General features: G+C 46.4%; 1 protein-coding gene across 2 annotated transcripts; it reads left to right on the forward strand.

Moving 5' to 3' along the window:
- The first annotated feature begins 439 nt into the window (after positions 1 to 439).
- Positions 440 to 15988, forward strand: Mtg1 (mitochondrial ribosome associated GTPase 1). Of its 2 annotated transcripts, XM_036198309.1 has the most exons (11): positions 440 to 584; positions 1299 to 1363; positions 3400 to 3504; positions 6865 to 6945; positions 7496 to 7552; positions 7903 to 7993; positions 9623 to 9684; positions 10048 to 10144; positions 10512 to 10593; positions 15091 to 15203; positions 15544 to 15988. In XM_036198309.1, exons 1-11 carry the CDS (start codon positions 476 to 478, stop codon positions 15660 to 15662), a joined length of 981 nt encoding a protein of 326 aa, XP_036054202.1. In that variant the 5' UTR covers positions 440 to 475; the 3' UTR covers positions 15663 to 15988. The 2 variants fall into 2 exon arrangements, with proteins under 2 accessions (XP_036054202.1, XP_036054211.1); XM_036198318.1 differs by lacking the exons at positions 15091 to 15203; positions 15544 to 15988 and adding an exon at positions 13177 to 14440.
- The last annotated feature ends 181 nt before the right edge of the window (positions 15989 to 16169 follow it).

The following is a 16169-nucleotide window of genomic DNA, read 5'->3' on the forward strand; positions in this document are numbered from 1 at the left end:
CGTGGCATACACAAACACTTCAAATAAACATAAACAAAGTTAAGCCTCGTTGCTGTTGTTTTTCCGGTCTCACCATGTATCTCTGGCTGACCTGGGATCCTCTCTGTAGACCAGGCTGGTCTCAAACGCAGAGAGCCACTTGCCTGCCTTTGTCTCTCCCGTGCTGGAATAAAAGGTGTGTGTCACCACATCTGATGTAAGAAACAAATATTACAAAAACTCAATAATGTCTCCTCATAAAAGAAAAAAAATATTCAAATTACTCAAAAGAACCTCATGTAACCCCAGGAATCCAGAGAATGGGACAGCATAGGGCCGCCTAGACACACCGGTCCCGCCCACCCTGCGAGCTCCGACTCAAGCGCATGCGTAGTCGCGCACGGAACCCTAGAGCACCGGAACTCTGAGAACTGATTCAGGTTTTCACGGTGTCGGTCCGTCAGAGAGCGCTTCCGACACCAGCGCTACCAGCACTATGAGGTTGTGGCCGCAGGCATGGGGTGCCGTCCGGACCGCCTGGCGCGAGTGCTTCCCTCTGCAAGGTCACGACGTGGCACGCTGGTTCCCCGGCCACATGGCCAAGGGTGAGGCCAGCGGGAGGCGCGGGCGGCCAGGACGCTGGCTCTGGGAGGCCTCTTTGGTCGCCTTCCTGGCCTCGGGTTGGAGAATGTTCTGTGCTTGATATTTTGAATCGCACTGAGTGGTCTGTGAAGGCACATGCACGCTGTTACACCTGATTAATGTCTGAGTTTAGAGATCACAACCTGCCCCCAGAGAGACACCTGGCATAGTGCGTCCCTAGGCTGCTGGTTGCTGTGGTCCTGCTGCCGCTGCTATGCGAGGTGGTAGTGTGGCAGGAAGGCGCCAGGCGGGTGGCTGTTGTGTGTGTGTGTGTGTGTGTGTGTGTGTGTGTGTGTGTGTGTGTGTGGTAGTGTGGCAGGAAGGCGCCAGGCGGGTGGCTGTTGTGGGTGTGTGTGTGTGTGTGTGTGTGTGTGTGTAGTGTTCTGCCCAGAGCTACTGTTGTGGGTGTGTGTGTGTGTGTGTGTGTGTGTGTGTGTGGTAGTGTGGCAGGAAGGCGCCAGGCGGGTGGCTGTTGTGTGTGTGTGTGTGTGTGTGTGTGTGTGTGTGTGTGTGTGTGTGTGTGTAGTGTTCTGCCCAGAGCTACCTAGGGTACCCCAAGGCTCAGTATGCTGCCTTCTTTATCTCTGTGTGCCCTGATGGGTTCTCATATGTATTTCCTTAGGAACACTTAAATCTGCCTCCTTGGGCTATTTCCTTAGTGCACTTCTACCTTCTAGGACTAAAGAAGATGCAGAGCAGTCTCAAGCTGGTGGATTGTGTTATCGAGGTTCATGATGCTCGGATATCCTTTCATGCAGTAGGACAGCACTTCTGCTAGGCTGTAGATGCAGCAGGAAGATTTCCTGCTCTTCATCCATCTCCTTTGGGCAATCTAGTCTGTTCTGCCTCTGGTCCATTCATATGTCTACAGCTGCCAAAAGCGTCTTTTGTAATTACTGATCCCTAAAGGGGGGCTTTCCAGCTCTCATTATACATCACAATTACTGGGAGGCTTTTACATCAATCACTAAGCCCCCTTTAAAATCAGAATCCATGGGATGGGGTCCAGCCTATATGTGTGTGTGTGTGTGTGTGTGTGTGTGTGTATGCGTATGTATGTATGCATGTATTTATGCATTCATTCATTTATTTATTTATTGGTTTTTTGAGAGAGGGTTTCTCTGTGTAGCTTTGTGCCTTTTTCCTGGAACTCACTTGGTAGCCCAGGCTGGCCTTGAACTCACAGAGATCCGCCTGGCTCTGCCTCCTGAGTGCTGGGATTAAAGGCATGCACCACCACCGCCCAGCACGTATTTTTATTTTTAAGTCCCCGTCTGATACATTATTTGTTTTAGCCTCTGTCTGATTTACTTTGATATTTTTAGGAATAAATTATGAAACCTGAGATTAAATGGTCCTGCCAACTTGGGCTTTTCTCCTGTCCTTAAGTGAAGAATTGGCAAATCATTATCATGTCCATTGATACTTGCTTCTTGGACCATTTTGTTGCATTTAAGCTGTGTTTAGTTTCTGTGATGCAGTCATTGGCATGTGAGTTCTTCCTCTTCCTGCCTACTCAGCCTGAGAAGAGCATGGGGATGCCAGACCAAGAGGCCCAGGCCCTTGCAACAGCTGGTGGTGGGTGTGAGGCCCTTCTGCCACTGGTGGGAGTCTCTGGAAATAGTAATGGAGTATGAGGGACTATTTCAGCTTTCGGAGTTGGAACTTTAGCAATAACACATCTAGTGTATTTGTTTTCAGCTATAAATATCTATTAATTCACCTAATATCACATACTGCCAGATGTGATGATTATTATTGTTGTTATTGTTATTTTGAGACAGGGTCTTGCATTATAGCCTTGACTGGCCTGGAGACTCACTATACATAGTGATGACCTGGAACTCACATAGATCTGCTTGCTGGGATTAAAGGTGTGCACTTCCATTCCTGGCTATATTTGATTATTAAAAAAGTGAAACATGGTTATTTTTCAGCATAGATGATGAGAAGACTGTTCTCCTTTAGTCTCTGGAACATTCAACTGCATCTAGGAGGTGGCAGCAGGTCTGTGTTGCACAGTGGTGTCTGTAGCATTTTAGGAGAGGAACCTGGAGACTTGGGTTTATGAGAGAAGGACCATTTGGGTGGAGATAGTAGCTTACCTGGGTGCCCAAATGGGGAAGGTGGAGGCCTTGGGACTCTTGTACTAGACCTTACTGGGAGGGCTGAAGGGGCAGCCTATGTTAATGTCACATGATGTAGCCCCATATTAGCTGGGGTAGCTGAGGATAGCTGGAAGGAAGTGGCATCTTCAGAAGCCAGGATGGGTAGTGTTCAAGGTAATTCAGTTAGGAATTTACTGGAATCACATTTTCTTAAGTGTTTAGGTCATTTCATTTTAAATTTAAATTCCTTGGCATCTAAACAGTGGCTTTTTTTCCAAATTATTATTTATTTATTATATATACAGTGTTTTGCCTGCATGTATGCCTGCAGGCCAGAAGAAGGCACCAGATCTCTTTATGGATGGTTGTGAGCCACCATGTGGTTACTGGGAATTGAACTCAGGACCTCTGGAAGAGCAGCTCGTGTTCTTAACCACTGAGCCATTTCTCCAGCCCCCAACAGTGGCTTTTCTTAGAACTTTGCTTTTATTCTTCCCACCATCTGTTTGGGTCACAAGGGCGACATCAGGATTGGCCTCCCAAGTCTGGGGACAGGAAGATGGGTTGTATGGTCGTACTTGCTCTGAGATGGGGTTTCTTCTTTGGCTTTAGCTCTTGGCTGAATGACGACTGGGAAAACTCAGTAGGAATTTTGCCTTAACATCAGCACATCCCACTTTCAGGTCGAAACCCTCTGTTCCAAGAGCTACTTGGTCTGAAGCCTCATTTGCTTGTCCTTAACAAAATGGACTTAGCGGATCTTACAGAGCAGCAGGTGAGTACCTTCTCACAGATGCCAGCAGCAGTGTGACCGTCACCGATACAGGAGTTTTGGTACGTCCCTGGGTAGGCTGTACTTTAAAACAGCCCCTGGCTTTGCAGGAGGCTTCTGGTCTGGCTTCTCAACAACAGCTGTTTTCCTCAAGTGTGAACTTATGGCCCAGATGCTCAAGATGGACATACCTCATGAGGAGAGTGGTTTGGTGTGAGTGGGAGCCCTGGTGACCACAGTAGCCACTTTGCACCCTGAGACTTTCTGGTGGATACTCTGTCTATTGTGTCCCATGTGGTCACCTTTGGCCACATGTGACCACCAAAGCAAAGGGACTGATTACATTTATTTAGCTTAAACTATTTGGGAGATTCACAAGGCAAAGGCTTGTAGCCCCTGGTCATCTTTGGTGTAGCCAGAGTTCCCTTGTGGTGGCTGCAGTGCCCCAGCTGGCTATGTATCCAGCCTGACCCCAGGTTTTCTGCTGCTAGTTATTTCTGCACACCCTGTGATCCAGAAATTGGAAGGGCTGAGTGAGCGTGGGACTGGGATATGAAAAGCTCTGACGGTCTCTCTAGAGCCGTGCTTCTCAACCTTCCTGATGCTGGGACCTTTTAATACAGCTCCTCATGTTGTGGTGACCCCCAACCATAACACTTTTATTACGACTTCATAACTGTAATTTCGCTACTGTTAGGAATTGTAATGTAAATACCTGTGTTTTCCGATGATCTGAGGTGCCCCCTGTGAAAGTGTTGTTCAACCTTGGACGGGGTTGTGACTCACAGGTTGAGAACCATTGCTCTAAAGCCAGGCAGAATTGGGCCCCAGGGCCGTGTATTTTCTATGTGGCCCAGAAGTAGAAAGTGATGGCAGGAAGTGTTACTTGAAGTCTTGAATCTACTTTTATGGCTGTGTTGTCAAATTCTTTGGAAAGAGGAATGTCAGGGTCTTGACTTCAAGCCAGTGTTTAAAAAGTTGTTAATGGTGCAGAAACTTTTCCTTTACCAAAGAACAGCAGAACTTGTATGGAAGGTCAGAAGGATAGCCAAGGCAGTGAGTGTCCCGTGGCAGCACCTGCCTGAGGCCTAGGGAGCTGATCCGAGCTCCCCTTGCTGTGCAAGCTTCTGGGCTTTGCCCCGTTCAGTTGTTTATCTTCAAGTGCCTTCCCGTTTTTTACTAGTTGAGACTTGATCTGTTAGAGATTGCTTCTCCACTTCAAAGGCTAGCCACAGACTGGTGGACACTGCCCTCTACTGGGCAGGTCCAGGAGGTGAGCGAGAAGTGCCCAGCTTCTGAAGAACCTTGGGCTCCATCCCCCTGGCCTATACCAGAGGGACATCTGAGTGAATCTTCACCGAGACCAGAGATCAGTGTGTCTCTGTCTTAACTAGTAACTTTTTGTCCCTCAAAGATTTATTTTATTTTATGTGTTTGAGTGTTTTGCCTGTGTATGTGTGTGTTTGTGCAGCACGTGTGTGCCTGGTGCTCGAACAGGGGCCCAAAGAGGGTGTTGGATCTCCTGGAATTGGAATTGAGAGTTGTGTGGGTGCTGGAAACCAAACTTGCAAGAGCATCAAGTGCATTTAACCTTTCCACCATCCTTCCAGCCCCGAAGGCAAGTGTCTTAATTATATCATATTAATGATATGAAGTATAATAACAAATAACTAAAAGTAACAAAAACTGCACCAATGAATTACTTTTGTTTATTTAAGCATTGACTATATTTTGTGGCCAATAATGACCAAAACACAATATTGATTTTTAACATGTATTGATAGATACAAATATAAATAAAATATGTACACTGATTATACTGAATGTTAAGTCTAATGACTTGATGTCAGCTTCAGTTTATATTGGGTTTATGGTGCTACTTGTTCTTTGTAATCAGACTGGGTTCAATATCATTTCACTTTAAAATGAAGTCTCATGCTGGGCGTGGTGGCACATACCTTTTATCCCCAAATGTGGGAGGCAGAGACAGGCAGATCTCCATGAATTCCAGGACAGCCTGATCTACATGGTGAATTCCAGGCCAGCCAAGGCTACGTAGTGAAAGCCTGTTTCAGTTTTCCCTCCCCCCCAAAGGGAGTCTCATATGACAGAGCACACGAAAGTGATGGCATTCCTCAGAGAAGCCAGCACCTAGGAGCTCAGTGCTGAGGCTCCAGAGTGACTTGGTTCTGTCCCATTTTATCTCCAGAAGCTTTGAAGTTCCTGTGAGCAGGCTGCATCTCCTCATCTTCACTCTGGCAGAGCTGAGGTACACAAGCAGCACAGCTGTGTCTGCCCTAGGGCTCTTCCCTCTTGCTCTCTGGGAGCCCCTGTCCTCTTCACTGTGTTTGCACCCACGCTTGTCGCCCAGCACCTGGAGTTTAAGTTGACTCTGAGCAGACGCGTCCGCCTGCAGTGTCCGTTCAAGCTTAGAGTCCTACTTAAATTTTTATTTATTTTTGAGACAGGCTCTCACTCACTGTAGTCCTTGCTGGTCTGGAACTTGCTGTGTTGAGATAAGGGTGGCCTCAGACTCACAGAGGTCCACCTCCGGCGCCTTCTGAGTGCTGAGAGTAAAGGAAAGTGACACCATATTCCTTTTTTAAAAACATTTTTTTTACATTTATTACTTTTTTACTCTGTGTGTGTGTGTGTGTGTGTGTGTGTGTGTGTGTGTGTGTGTGTGTGTGTGTGTGTGTGTATGTTCTATGGTATATATTTGGAGGTCAGAGGACAACTTGGGGGTGTCAGCTCTTTCCTTCTATTGTGTAGATCCCTGGGACTGACCACAGGTCGTTAGGCTTGGCATCCAGTACCTTACCAGCTGAGCTGTCTCACTGTCCCCAAGTTCAGATTCTTGAGTTTTAGTATCACACTGTGTTTGTGTGTGTGTGTGTGTGTGTGTGTGTGTGTAAGCATTTTTTTGTTGTTTGCTTGTTAACTTTTGTTTTTATTTTATGTATATGGGTGTTTTGCCTGCATGTATGTCTGTACACCACACTTACGCAGTGCCTATGGAAGCCAGAAGGTGGCATTGAATCCCCTGGGACTGGAGTTATAGGCTCTTGTCAGTTGCCATGTGGGTGCTAGGAATCAAACTCTGAAAGAGTAGCTAGTGCTCTTAATCATCTCTCTGGCGCTGATATATACACACAAACTCACAAACATGCACACATACCTACATACTTGCCTGCATTCATTCTCTCCCCCCCCCCCCCCTCTCACACACACACCCTAAAAATTTTATTTTATTTTATACAGGGTCTTTGTGTAGTATTGAGTTTAAAGGCATGTACTACCATGCTGGCATACCATTCATATTTTAATTTAGTGTTTAAAATAGAAACTAAAATTCTCTTTCAGAAAATTGTCCATCACTTAGAAGGAAAAGACCTGAAAAATGTCATTTTTACAAACTGTTTAAAGGATGAAAACATCAAGCAGGTGAGCCTCTCTACAATGTTGGTTGATAAATAATTGGGATAAAATCCTGAAATTGTATTTTGCTGCCCAGGGGTGCAGGATCTCCTGGGCCACCTGTCTGCTGTGTGGATGCTCACAGCCTGAGTCAGTTTTGAGGGAGTATTCTGGGATTCTAACTAATAAGAGCCTGTTGTAGAACCCAGTAACTTATTTTCCCAATTGTTTTGATGGAACTTCATGAGTTGATGTAGATACTGTCTAGTAGGTCATTACAGTTGCTGTAGAAGCCCTCCTGAGGTAGCCACCTTACTGTTTCATGGTGTGTGTGGTCAGTTGGGTTGGGTTGAGTTGGGAGTACATGGGTGAATCCAGTTAGCTGTGGCTCAGGTGGACAGTTGGATACCTATGATCTGGATGTCCAAGCTTTTATTTCTGCTCCCTAGTGAGGTATGTATGAGATCTTTGCCCTCCTAATCAAGGGCTAAGTATAAAGACAGAGTCCCTGATCGTGTTGTTTGGAAGTGGGTCAGTGCCAGGTGTGTGACCAGAAGATGTGGCTTGTTTGTTGCAGATCATCCCGAAAGTCACTGAACTGATCAGGTGCAGCTACCGCTACCATCGGGCAGAGGTTGGTTGGATGTAGAGCTGGGGGTGGGTATGTGGAGTTTCCCAGTCCCTTCCTGCCTGTCCATTCTGAGCCTTCTTCATTACAGAGGACTGGACTGTGTCCCAGCCAGGACCCAGGCTTTGTTCTTGCTTTCCTTTAGTGGGAAAGCTGGGCCAACCCTTTGGTCAGCACAGGGCCTCTGTGTTGATGTCCCCTTCCCCTGGGTTGTGGGTTCACAGCCTGGGTGGGATGAAGTTGAAGGCCCCTCCTCCCCCGCTGAGGACCGAACCCAGGGCCTTGGGCTTGCTAGGCAAGCACTCTACCACTGAGCTAAATCCCCAGCCCCAGTTGAAGCTCTTCTGCCTCCACAGAATCTGGAGTACTGCATCATGGTGGTTGGTGTCCCCAACGTAGGCAAATCCTCCCTCATCAACTCCCTGAGACGGCAGCACCTCAGGACAGGTAGGCAGTCACTGGTGTACTGACTTCCACTCCTAAAAGGCAGTGTAGGAGAGCGTGGCAGCTGTATGTTGCTCAGAGGCATTCCTTCCATAGCTCATGTCCTGTTCTGCTTGCTAAAAGGACAGTTAATGGTGTGAAGGAGGTCTATGTGGTAAAAAGCCATTGATTACACAGTGTATACTTACCACACTTTTTTTTTTAAAAAGATTTATTTATGATGTATACAGTGTTCTGCCTACATGTGTCCCTGCAGGCCAGAAGAGGGCACCAGATCTCATTATGGATGGTTGTGAGCCACCATGTGGGTGCTGGGAATTGAACTCAGCGATGGAAGAGCAGCCAGTGCTCTTAACCACTGAGCCATCTCTCCAGCCCAACTTACCATACTTTCACGTGCTCTTGGCTTTTATGCATTTTAGACTTTGGGATAAATTTGTATTGGCTTCATTTTTCACATCAACAGTACAGTGTTTATTTAAAAAATTTACAAATTGAGGTGTACTGGTACATGCCTTTAATCCAAGCACTTGGGAAGCAAAGGTGAGGCAGGTGGATCTGAGTTTGAGGTCAGCCTGAGCTACAGAGAGTTCCAGCACAGCCCGGATTACAATAAAAGCCATTTATAGCTGGGTGTGGTGGTGCACGCCTTTAATCCTAGCACTTGGGAGACAGAGGCAGGAGTATCTCTGTGAATTCAAGGCCAGCCTGGTCTACATAGCAAGTTCTAGGCTAACCAAAGCTACATAGTGAGATCCTGTCTCCAAAAGACAAAACAAAACTACAAAATAACAGTACCACCCATTTGTACTGTAAAGGTTGAGAGTTTGAAATCATGTTGTACTTTATTTTAGAAAGGGGGTGTTTTGGACATTAATTGGAGAACTGTCAAAATCATCTAATTTTTAAAGTTTATTTTCCTTTAAAGTGTGTCTCTTCTTTGTTTAGGGGTAGTAAGTTGTTTATAGGGTTGTTCAGGCATTCCCACTATCCAAACTTTAAATTACCCGAGACTGAAGCTTCAAACATATCGTCTTGTTCTGTGCCCCAGTGCTTGTCAGCCCTGTTCCATTTCTGTTCACCTGTGTCAGTAAAGCATGCTGGGATGGGCTTGTCTCACTTACTAATGGTTCAGGTCTGTCCATGTTGGAACAGTTCCCTCCTCTGTAGGTCCAAGTTATTCCACTGTCTATACCTCATTCCTTTGGTCATCTGTGACAGACACTTTGATCGTTTACTCCTGTGGTGTTTAGCAGTGACTAGGTAGCCTCTCTGGGGTGCCCTGGGCTGGGTCCCATGCCAGACAGCCACAGTGCTGGGATCAAGGGTGGTGCTGGCCTGCCTGCTGTGGAGTAGGTGAGTCCAGTAGAGGCTCTGAGAGGGAGGAGCAGGTCTGGGGCACCTTTCTGCACTGGGAGGTGAGCTCTGGGCATTTGTTAGCCCTTGGCCACTGTGCCTAGCTCTTTAAAACCCTTGCCATGTTTCTTTGGGACTCAGTAAGGAACAGATTATAATTTGACAGCTTATTGACCTCTGGTTTCTATTCTGCTTGCTGGATATGTTAGTTAAGTACATTTCATGACTGTTCTGTTGCTGTGTAAATATTTGATGGCCTCTCTCCTGTCTTTTCAGGAAAAGCTGCCAGAGTGGGCGGTGAGCCAGGGATTACCAGAGCTGTGACATCCAGAATCCAGGTAAGATCCTTGGTTGCTGAGCCCAGAGCTTTGCTGGCTCTACTGAGCCTGGCACCTTCGAGTACTGCCTCTGCCCTCCCTGCTTTCCCACCTTTCATGGTACTGCCAATGTTCTTACGGGATCTGTCAGGAAGGCAGCCTTCTCACCTGCCAGAGCCACACTCACATATGCCTTTCGATTTTTTATGGACCCTGGACTTTTATATGTCCTTCAAATTAGGCAGAAATTATACCCAATGGGGACTCTAAACCTCAGTGCAAAAGACAACTTATGTGGTGCGTTTATCCAGAGGCCTGCCTCAGAGTCTCTGACTTGGCTGTTGGGCAGAGGCTGCCTGCCTTGATCCACCTTCTGCTGCACAGGTATGTGAGCGTCCACTGATATTCTTGCTGGATACTCCTGGGGTGCTGGCTCCTCGGATTGAAAGTGTGGAGACAGGCCTGAAGCTGGCCTTGTGTGGTAAGCCCCTGCTAGGGATCGGTGTCCCTCTGCCTCACTGCTGACTTGGACTGTCCCCTAGGCAGGTGGAATTGTTACTTTCTCCACCTTTCCTGCTACCAGATGCTTTTCACAGTTTTGAGAGGAAGACTGGCTCACAGCATGCATGTGCTGGCTACCATGTGCTCTGTAATGGGGACGGACGGGGAGGTCATGCTTGGCAACCAAGTCGAATACCACATAGGAAGAAGGCCACAATTGTGAGCCATCCTGCTGGGATGTTCCTTAGTAGCTTGAGGTCGTCTGCCTTCAACTGGGAGGCATTTGGGCTTGGTGGGGTACAGATGTCCACTGTTCCATGGGCTTGCCTTAGCTGCTTGTCTTTCAGGAACTGTGTTGGACCACCTTGTTGGGGAAGAGACCATGGCTGATTACCTCCTTTACACCCTCAACAGGCATGGGCTTTTTGGGTGAGTGGCAGTGGGTGTGGGGGTTGCAGCCCCCTGCTTGCTTATCCTGTCTAGGGTTTAGAAATAAGTCATTAAAGTGTTAAATAGTCTTACATAATTACAAGTATGTGACTTGGTAAGTTTTGACATATGACCGTGTCATATTGTCAGACAAGATAGTGGGCACTCTGCTGGGTGTGGTGGGACATGTCCCAAATCCCAGTACTTGTGAGGCTGAGATAGGATCATAAGTTTGAGACCAGTCTGGGCTACATAGTAAGACCCTGGTTCACTTTGTCTCTTCCTTAATTTCTTGTGGGTGAGGAGAATTAGATGAGCATTCTGTCGATGAAATTGTACAGGATACATCCTCTCTCTCCCGACTTCCTCTACTGGGCATGATTGTTCTTAGTTATCCATGCTCTCCATTCCTTTTGGTGGCTGAGCTCTTTGTATATCACCCAGACATCTTGCACTTGGTTTATCTTTTCACTGGAGTGTGTGCCGTTCTTGGCTGTCACAGTCAAAGCTTCTGGAAACATGTGCAGTCTTTATGCGATGTGAGTTTCTACTTCTGGGTAAAACGCAGGAGAATGTCTTGACCACTTTGTAGAGGTGAGCTTTGGCTTCCTACAGAACTGCAGCACTGGTTTCCAGAACAGCTGCAATGGGCTACACTTTACCTAGCAGAGAACGGGGCCCAGGCTTTTCTGAATCCTCTTTACATTTGTGGCCAGCCTTTTATTTTATTATTTTAAGATTTTGTTATTTTATTTAGTGTTTGTGAGTTTTGCCTGCATGCATGTCTGTGCACTACATGTATGCATTCCCCGTGGAGGAAGGCATCCGGTTTCCTAGAACTGCCATCATAGATGGCTGTGGCAGTCATGTGGCTGCTGGGAATCTAACCTAGGTCTTCTGTAAGAACAGTAAGTGCTTCTTAGCCACTGAGCCATCTCTCAGCACTGGCCAGTTTTAATTTTAGTCTCACAGGTTGTGGTGTTTGCTGTACATTCCTAGTAGGTGATGCTGAACATCTTTTCCTGTGTTCGTTGGCCATCTGGGAAAATTTCTGTTCCTATCTTTTTCTCATTTAAAAATTTTGTATTTTATTTTATGTGTATGGGTGTTTTTCCTGCATATATACATGTGTGTGTGTGTGTGTGTGTGTGTGTGTGTGTGTGTGTGTCTGTGTGTTTGTGCACCATTGCATGACTGGTGCCCATGGAAGCCAGAAAAGGATGTCCACTCCCCTGGTATTACTGATGGTTGGACCATCATGTGGACACTGAGAATTGAACACAGATCCTCTGGAAGAGCAATGAGTGCTCATAACCACCCAGCCATTGCTCCAGACCTCCCCTCCCTTTTTGTTTTTGTTTTTTGAAACAGGGTATCTCTACAGAACTGACTACATGTACCAGGTTGCCCTGAAACACACAAAGATCTGTTTGCCTTTGCCTGCTGCATGCTGAGATTAAAGGCATGAAGCACCACGTTCATCCTCTTTCTTTGGTTTTTTTTTTTTTTTTTTTTTTTTTTCTTTCTTTCTTTTTATGCTGGGGATTGAATATAGTGGGCACATGCTTTACTGCTGAGCTACCTCCCAGTCCACTTTCTTATTTTCAAGTTACACTTCCTTACTTATTCTGAGGGATAAGTCTAGGCCTTGTCTTGTTATCACCATGTTTTAGGGAGTAATTTTGGAAGTCCGATTTAGTAACTAGATGCTTTATAATGGTGGTGGTGCTTCAGATCTAGAAATATGCCTAGCCTGAGGTCATCGAAGTTTGTTTTCTTCTTGAAGAGTGACAGCTTAGAGTTTACACTTAGGTACATGGCCCTCTTCTGATATGTATTAATATGCGCTTTGTGTATAGCACAAGTATGAAGTTCTTATTTTGCACATAGATGACCGGTTGTCCAGAAACATTTGTTGAAGATTTTTCCCTACTAATTGTCCTTCTGCCTTTTCTGGGAATCCGTGTTGTCTGTCTGTCTGTCTGTCTGTGGACTCTTCTGTCGCATTCTGTCGTGGTGATGGTACCTTTGGTGTACCTCAGCCTTGATTGTCTTTGAAGCAGTTTTATCTGTTTTATTTCCTCCATGTTCACAGATGAACTTTACAAATTTATCAGCTTCTACAAAGACCTATTTCTAGAGGTGAAGTGCTCATAGGTTTAAAAAAAAAAAAACTTGCCCGGCAGTTACAAGGACATAGGTTCAATCCTTAGCACTACCAAAAACCCCAAAACCAAACCAAAACTAAACACTGCTTTCCTTGGGAAGATCATTAAATTATAGGTCAGTTTGGAGAAAACTTGACAATATCATAACACTATTGAGTGCTGCATCTCATGAAGACAGTGTCTCCCTCCATCTACTTAGTTCATTTTTAGTTTTCAGCAAACAGATCGTTTACATCTTGCATATGTTTAATTCTTTCATGCTATCATATATGGCATTGTTATTAATTTTAATATTGTAATTGATATTGATAGTATATGAAAATTGTTGAATTTTGAATTTTTGCTGATTTTTTAAATTTTTCTTTGACGATTCGGGTGCCTTTCCTTCTCTTTCTTGCCTTACGTATTGCTGTAGCAGGACCTGCAGCTCGGTGTTGAGTGGAGTGATGAAGACGACTTTGTCTTGTCTCTGTGTCATGCAGAAGAGACTCTTGGGTAGGATGTCAGCTGGGGTGTTTCAAAGATGTCTTCCCAGGGTGAGGAGGTCAGTCTGGCAGGAAGCATATTGCTTTTATTCCTGAAAGGATCAGCTTAGTTGGTGTCCTCGGTTTTCTTTATTTTGAGTTTTTATTTTGCCAAGACCTGCTCTCTTGCCTCTGCTGCCTTAGTGCTGGGGTCACAGCAGGCCTCACCCCACCTGGCTTGATTCCCTCCCTCCTCCCCTCCCCGGCATCTTTCACATGTGGAGCAAGTACTCATTTCTTGAACTGTGCTCCCAGACTTTAGTTCCCTTGAGACAGTCTTGCATGTAACCCAGGCTGTTCTCAAACCTGTGTTCCTCCTGACTCAGTCTTCTGAGTCCTAGAAATGACTGCCCATGTTCACCAAGCCCAGCTGCCACTTCACAATGTCTGTTGGGTCTTTACGGTCTTTTCCTCATTTCTGTGTTGCTGGTTATCTGCCCATCTGTGCTGTGAATCATTAAGAAGAACATTTAAACTTCCAGCCATTACTGGATCTGCCGGCCTCCTGTTGGCATTTGCAACTCTGGTTTTTTATACTTTGAGGATGTTGTTAGGACACTACCACTGTGTAGTCCTTTTTGGCCTGTTACCTGTGACATTTTGTGAACAGGGTTCCCAGGGCACCTCAGTTATCATCCTGCAAGAGCCAGGTCCCATTTCCCTCACCCTACTCTGTGCACCACTATCATCATATGCTGCCTTGGCATGTTCTATGAACCCCAGAGACACTGCTGTTATCTCCTGCTATGTAGACAGTTATCATTATAAGAAGAGAGAGCCTTCCATACTCAGCTAGCATGTTACATACATGGTGTTGACTGTCTTTGTGGAGACCCAAAGAAGTTTCTACTTATGTTTCCTGAACATGAGATTTTCCTTACTATTAACTGTGGTGCAGGTCAGCACCGAATTTCCAAATGACCGAATTTTACCTGTGCCATAGTGCACAAAGGTCACCTGTGACCTCTCACCTCTGTGGTGGTGTAGGGTGGCTGTGACCTCTCACCTCTGTGGTGGTGCGGGTTGTCCGTGATCTCTCACCTCTGTGGTGGTGCAGGTTGTCTGTGACCTCTCATCTCTGTGGTGTGGGTTGTCTGTGACCTCTCACCTCTGTGGTGGTGCAGGTTGTCTGTGACCTCTCACCTCTGTGGTGGTGTGTGTTGTCTGTGATCTCTCACCTCTGTGGTGGTGTGTGTTGTCTGTGACCTCTCACCTCTGTGGTGGTGTGGGTGGCTGTGACCTCTCACCTCTGTCCTATGCAGGTGCCTGATTCACTAGTGGCCAGGCCCCGATGCACTCACTGCTCAAGATACTTTATTTCTGGTCTGCATTTGTAGTGTCCAGTCAACCATCTTCTCTGGCTTGGTGTCTATCTGTCTTTCTATTCCATTGTTCTTCAGCAATTTCCCCTAGAGAAGTTCACTTCAGGCCCTTTGCTCCTGGGCTTTGTCATAGCTTTGACTGTTCAGTGTGCAGTTATAACAACTGACTGGTTATTGCACTCACCATTTAACATCTGGCCACTGATGGGTCAGCTGAAGTTGACCGACTGTTCTCAGTTTGGTCTGTTCTACTTTGAAGGCCTGGTCCCTTTTGACTGGCTGTCAGACATTTGAATTTTACCTTGTTGGGTGATAAGTCTTTACTTTGTAAGAATTTCTGAGCCTTGTTCTGGAGCCCTGAGTTTCCTGGAAGCAGTCTGGTCCTCGCAGGAGCCCAGGAGCTGGCTCTTCTGAGGTGTGTGAGTGAGGATCCTCCTCAGGTGTGGAGCCTCACAGAAGTCTGACTGAGCTGTGGGCTTGCAGGTATGTGCAGCACTATGGCCTGGCCAGTGCCAGTGACCACATAGAGTGGGTGCTGAAGAATGTGGCTGTGAAGCTGAGGAAGACTCGGAAAGTGAAAGTACTCACGGGCACAGGTGAGTGAGGCTGCGCTGTATGCCATGGGCCCTTACTCTGCCCCCGCTGTGACTCTTGGCCCTTTCTGGAGGCCAGGAGTGAGACACAGAAGGGAACCCATGGGCAGCTGTCCTAGTATTAGAGCATGGGAATGGGAACTATGGAAATTTGAGGAGGAAGGACTTTGTAGTACAGGCCTCAGAGGGTGGTCCTAGCTCCGGACAGTGCTGGGTGGATATCCTGCCTGTGTTCTTTCTGAACATGCCTTGTCCCTCAGGTTTCACTGATGGTGCCCCGAGTGGTCTCTTAGAGCTGGGCTGTCCTTCGAGATCCCTTTCTCATCAGACCCTCTGTCCTCAGGTGATGTCAATGTTATCCAGCCTGATTATGCCATGGCAGCCCGGGACTTCCTCCGGACCTTCCGCAATGGGCTGCTGGGCCAAGTGATGCTGGACCGAGATCTTTTGCCTGCTTGCTGATGACACTGACCCCTGAACTGGCTAGCTGGAGTATAGTCTCCTGCATACTCCATGGAACTGTAGCTGGAGTGTTTAATGCTTGGAACTGTTCCTCTATCCAGACCTCTATGTGTGTTGGTACCCAAGACTCAGGCCCCAGCCAGAGGGCACTCTGTTCTCTTATCCACTAGAGCTGGATCAGTCCTGGTTACTACCATGGGCTCCCAGGAGTCCTGCAGCTCAGGAGGTTTTCTCTCAGTCTCAAGGAGAGGTTAATGCTATCTCAGAGGAGTCAAAGCTATAATCTGTAATTTAAGAAAACTGGGTTAAAAATTTTAAAGAAAATCTTTCTGTCTCTCATTTTATTTATTTATTTATTTGTTTGTTTGTTTATTTTTTTGTTATTTTGAGACAAGGTTTTGTTATATGTCTCAAACACAGATTCCTCCTGCCCCAGCCTCTAGAGTGCTGGGATTATACACATGTGTGCCATGACACCAGGTTAAAGCCCCATTTTCTGATGGCTTT

The sequence above is a fragment of the Onychomys torridus genome, chromosome 1 (assembly GCF_903995425.1).
Source record: "Onychomys torridus chromosome 1, mOncTor1.1, whole genome shotgun sequence".
Classification (NCBI taxonomy): domain Eukaryota; kingdom Metazoa; phylum Chordata; class Mammalia; order Rodentia; family Cricetidae; genus Onychomys; species Onychomys torridus.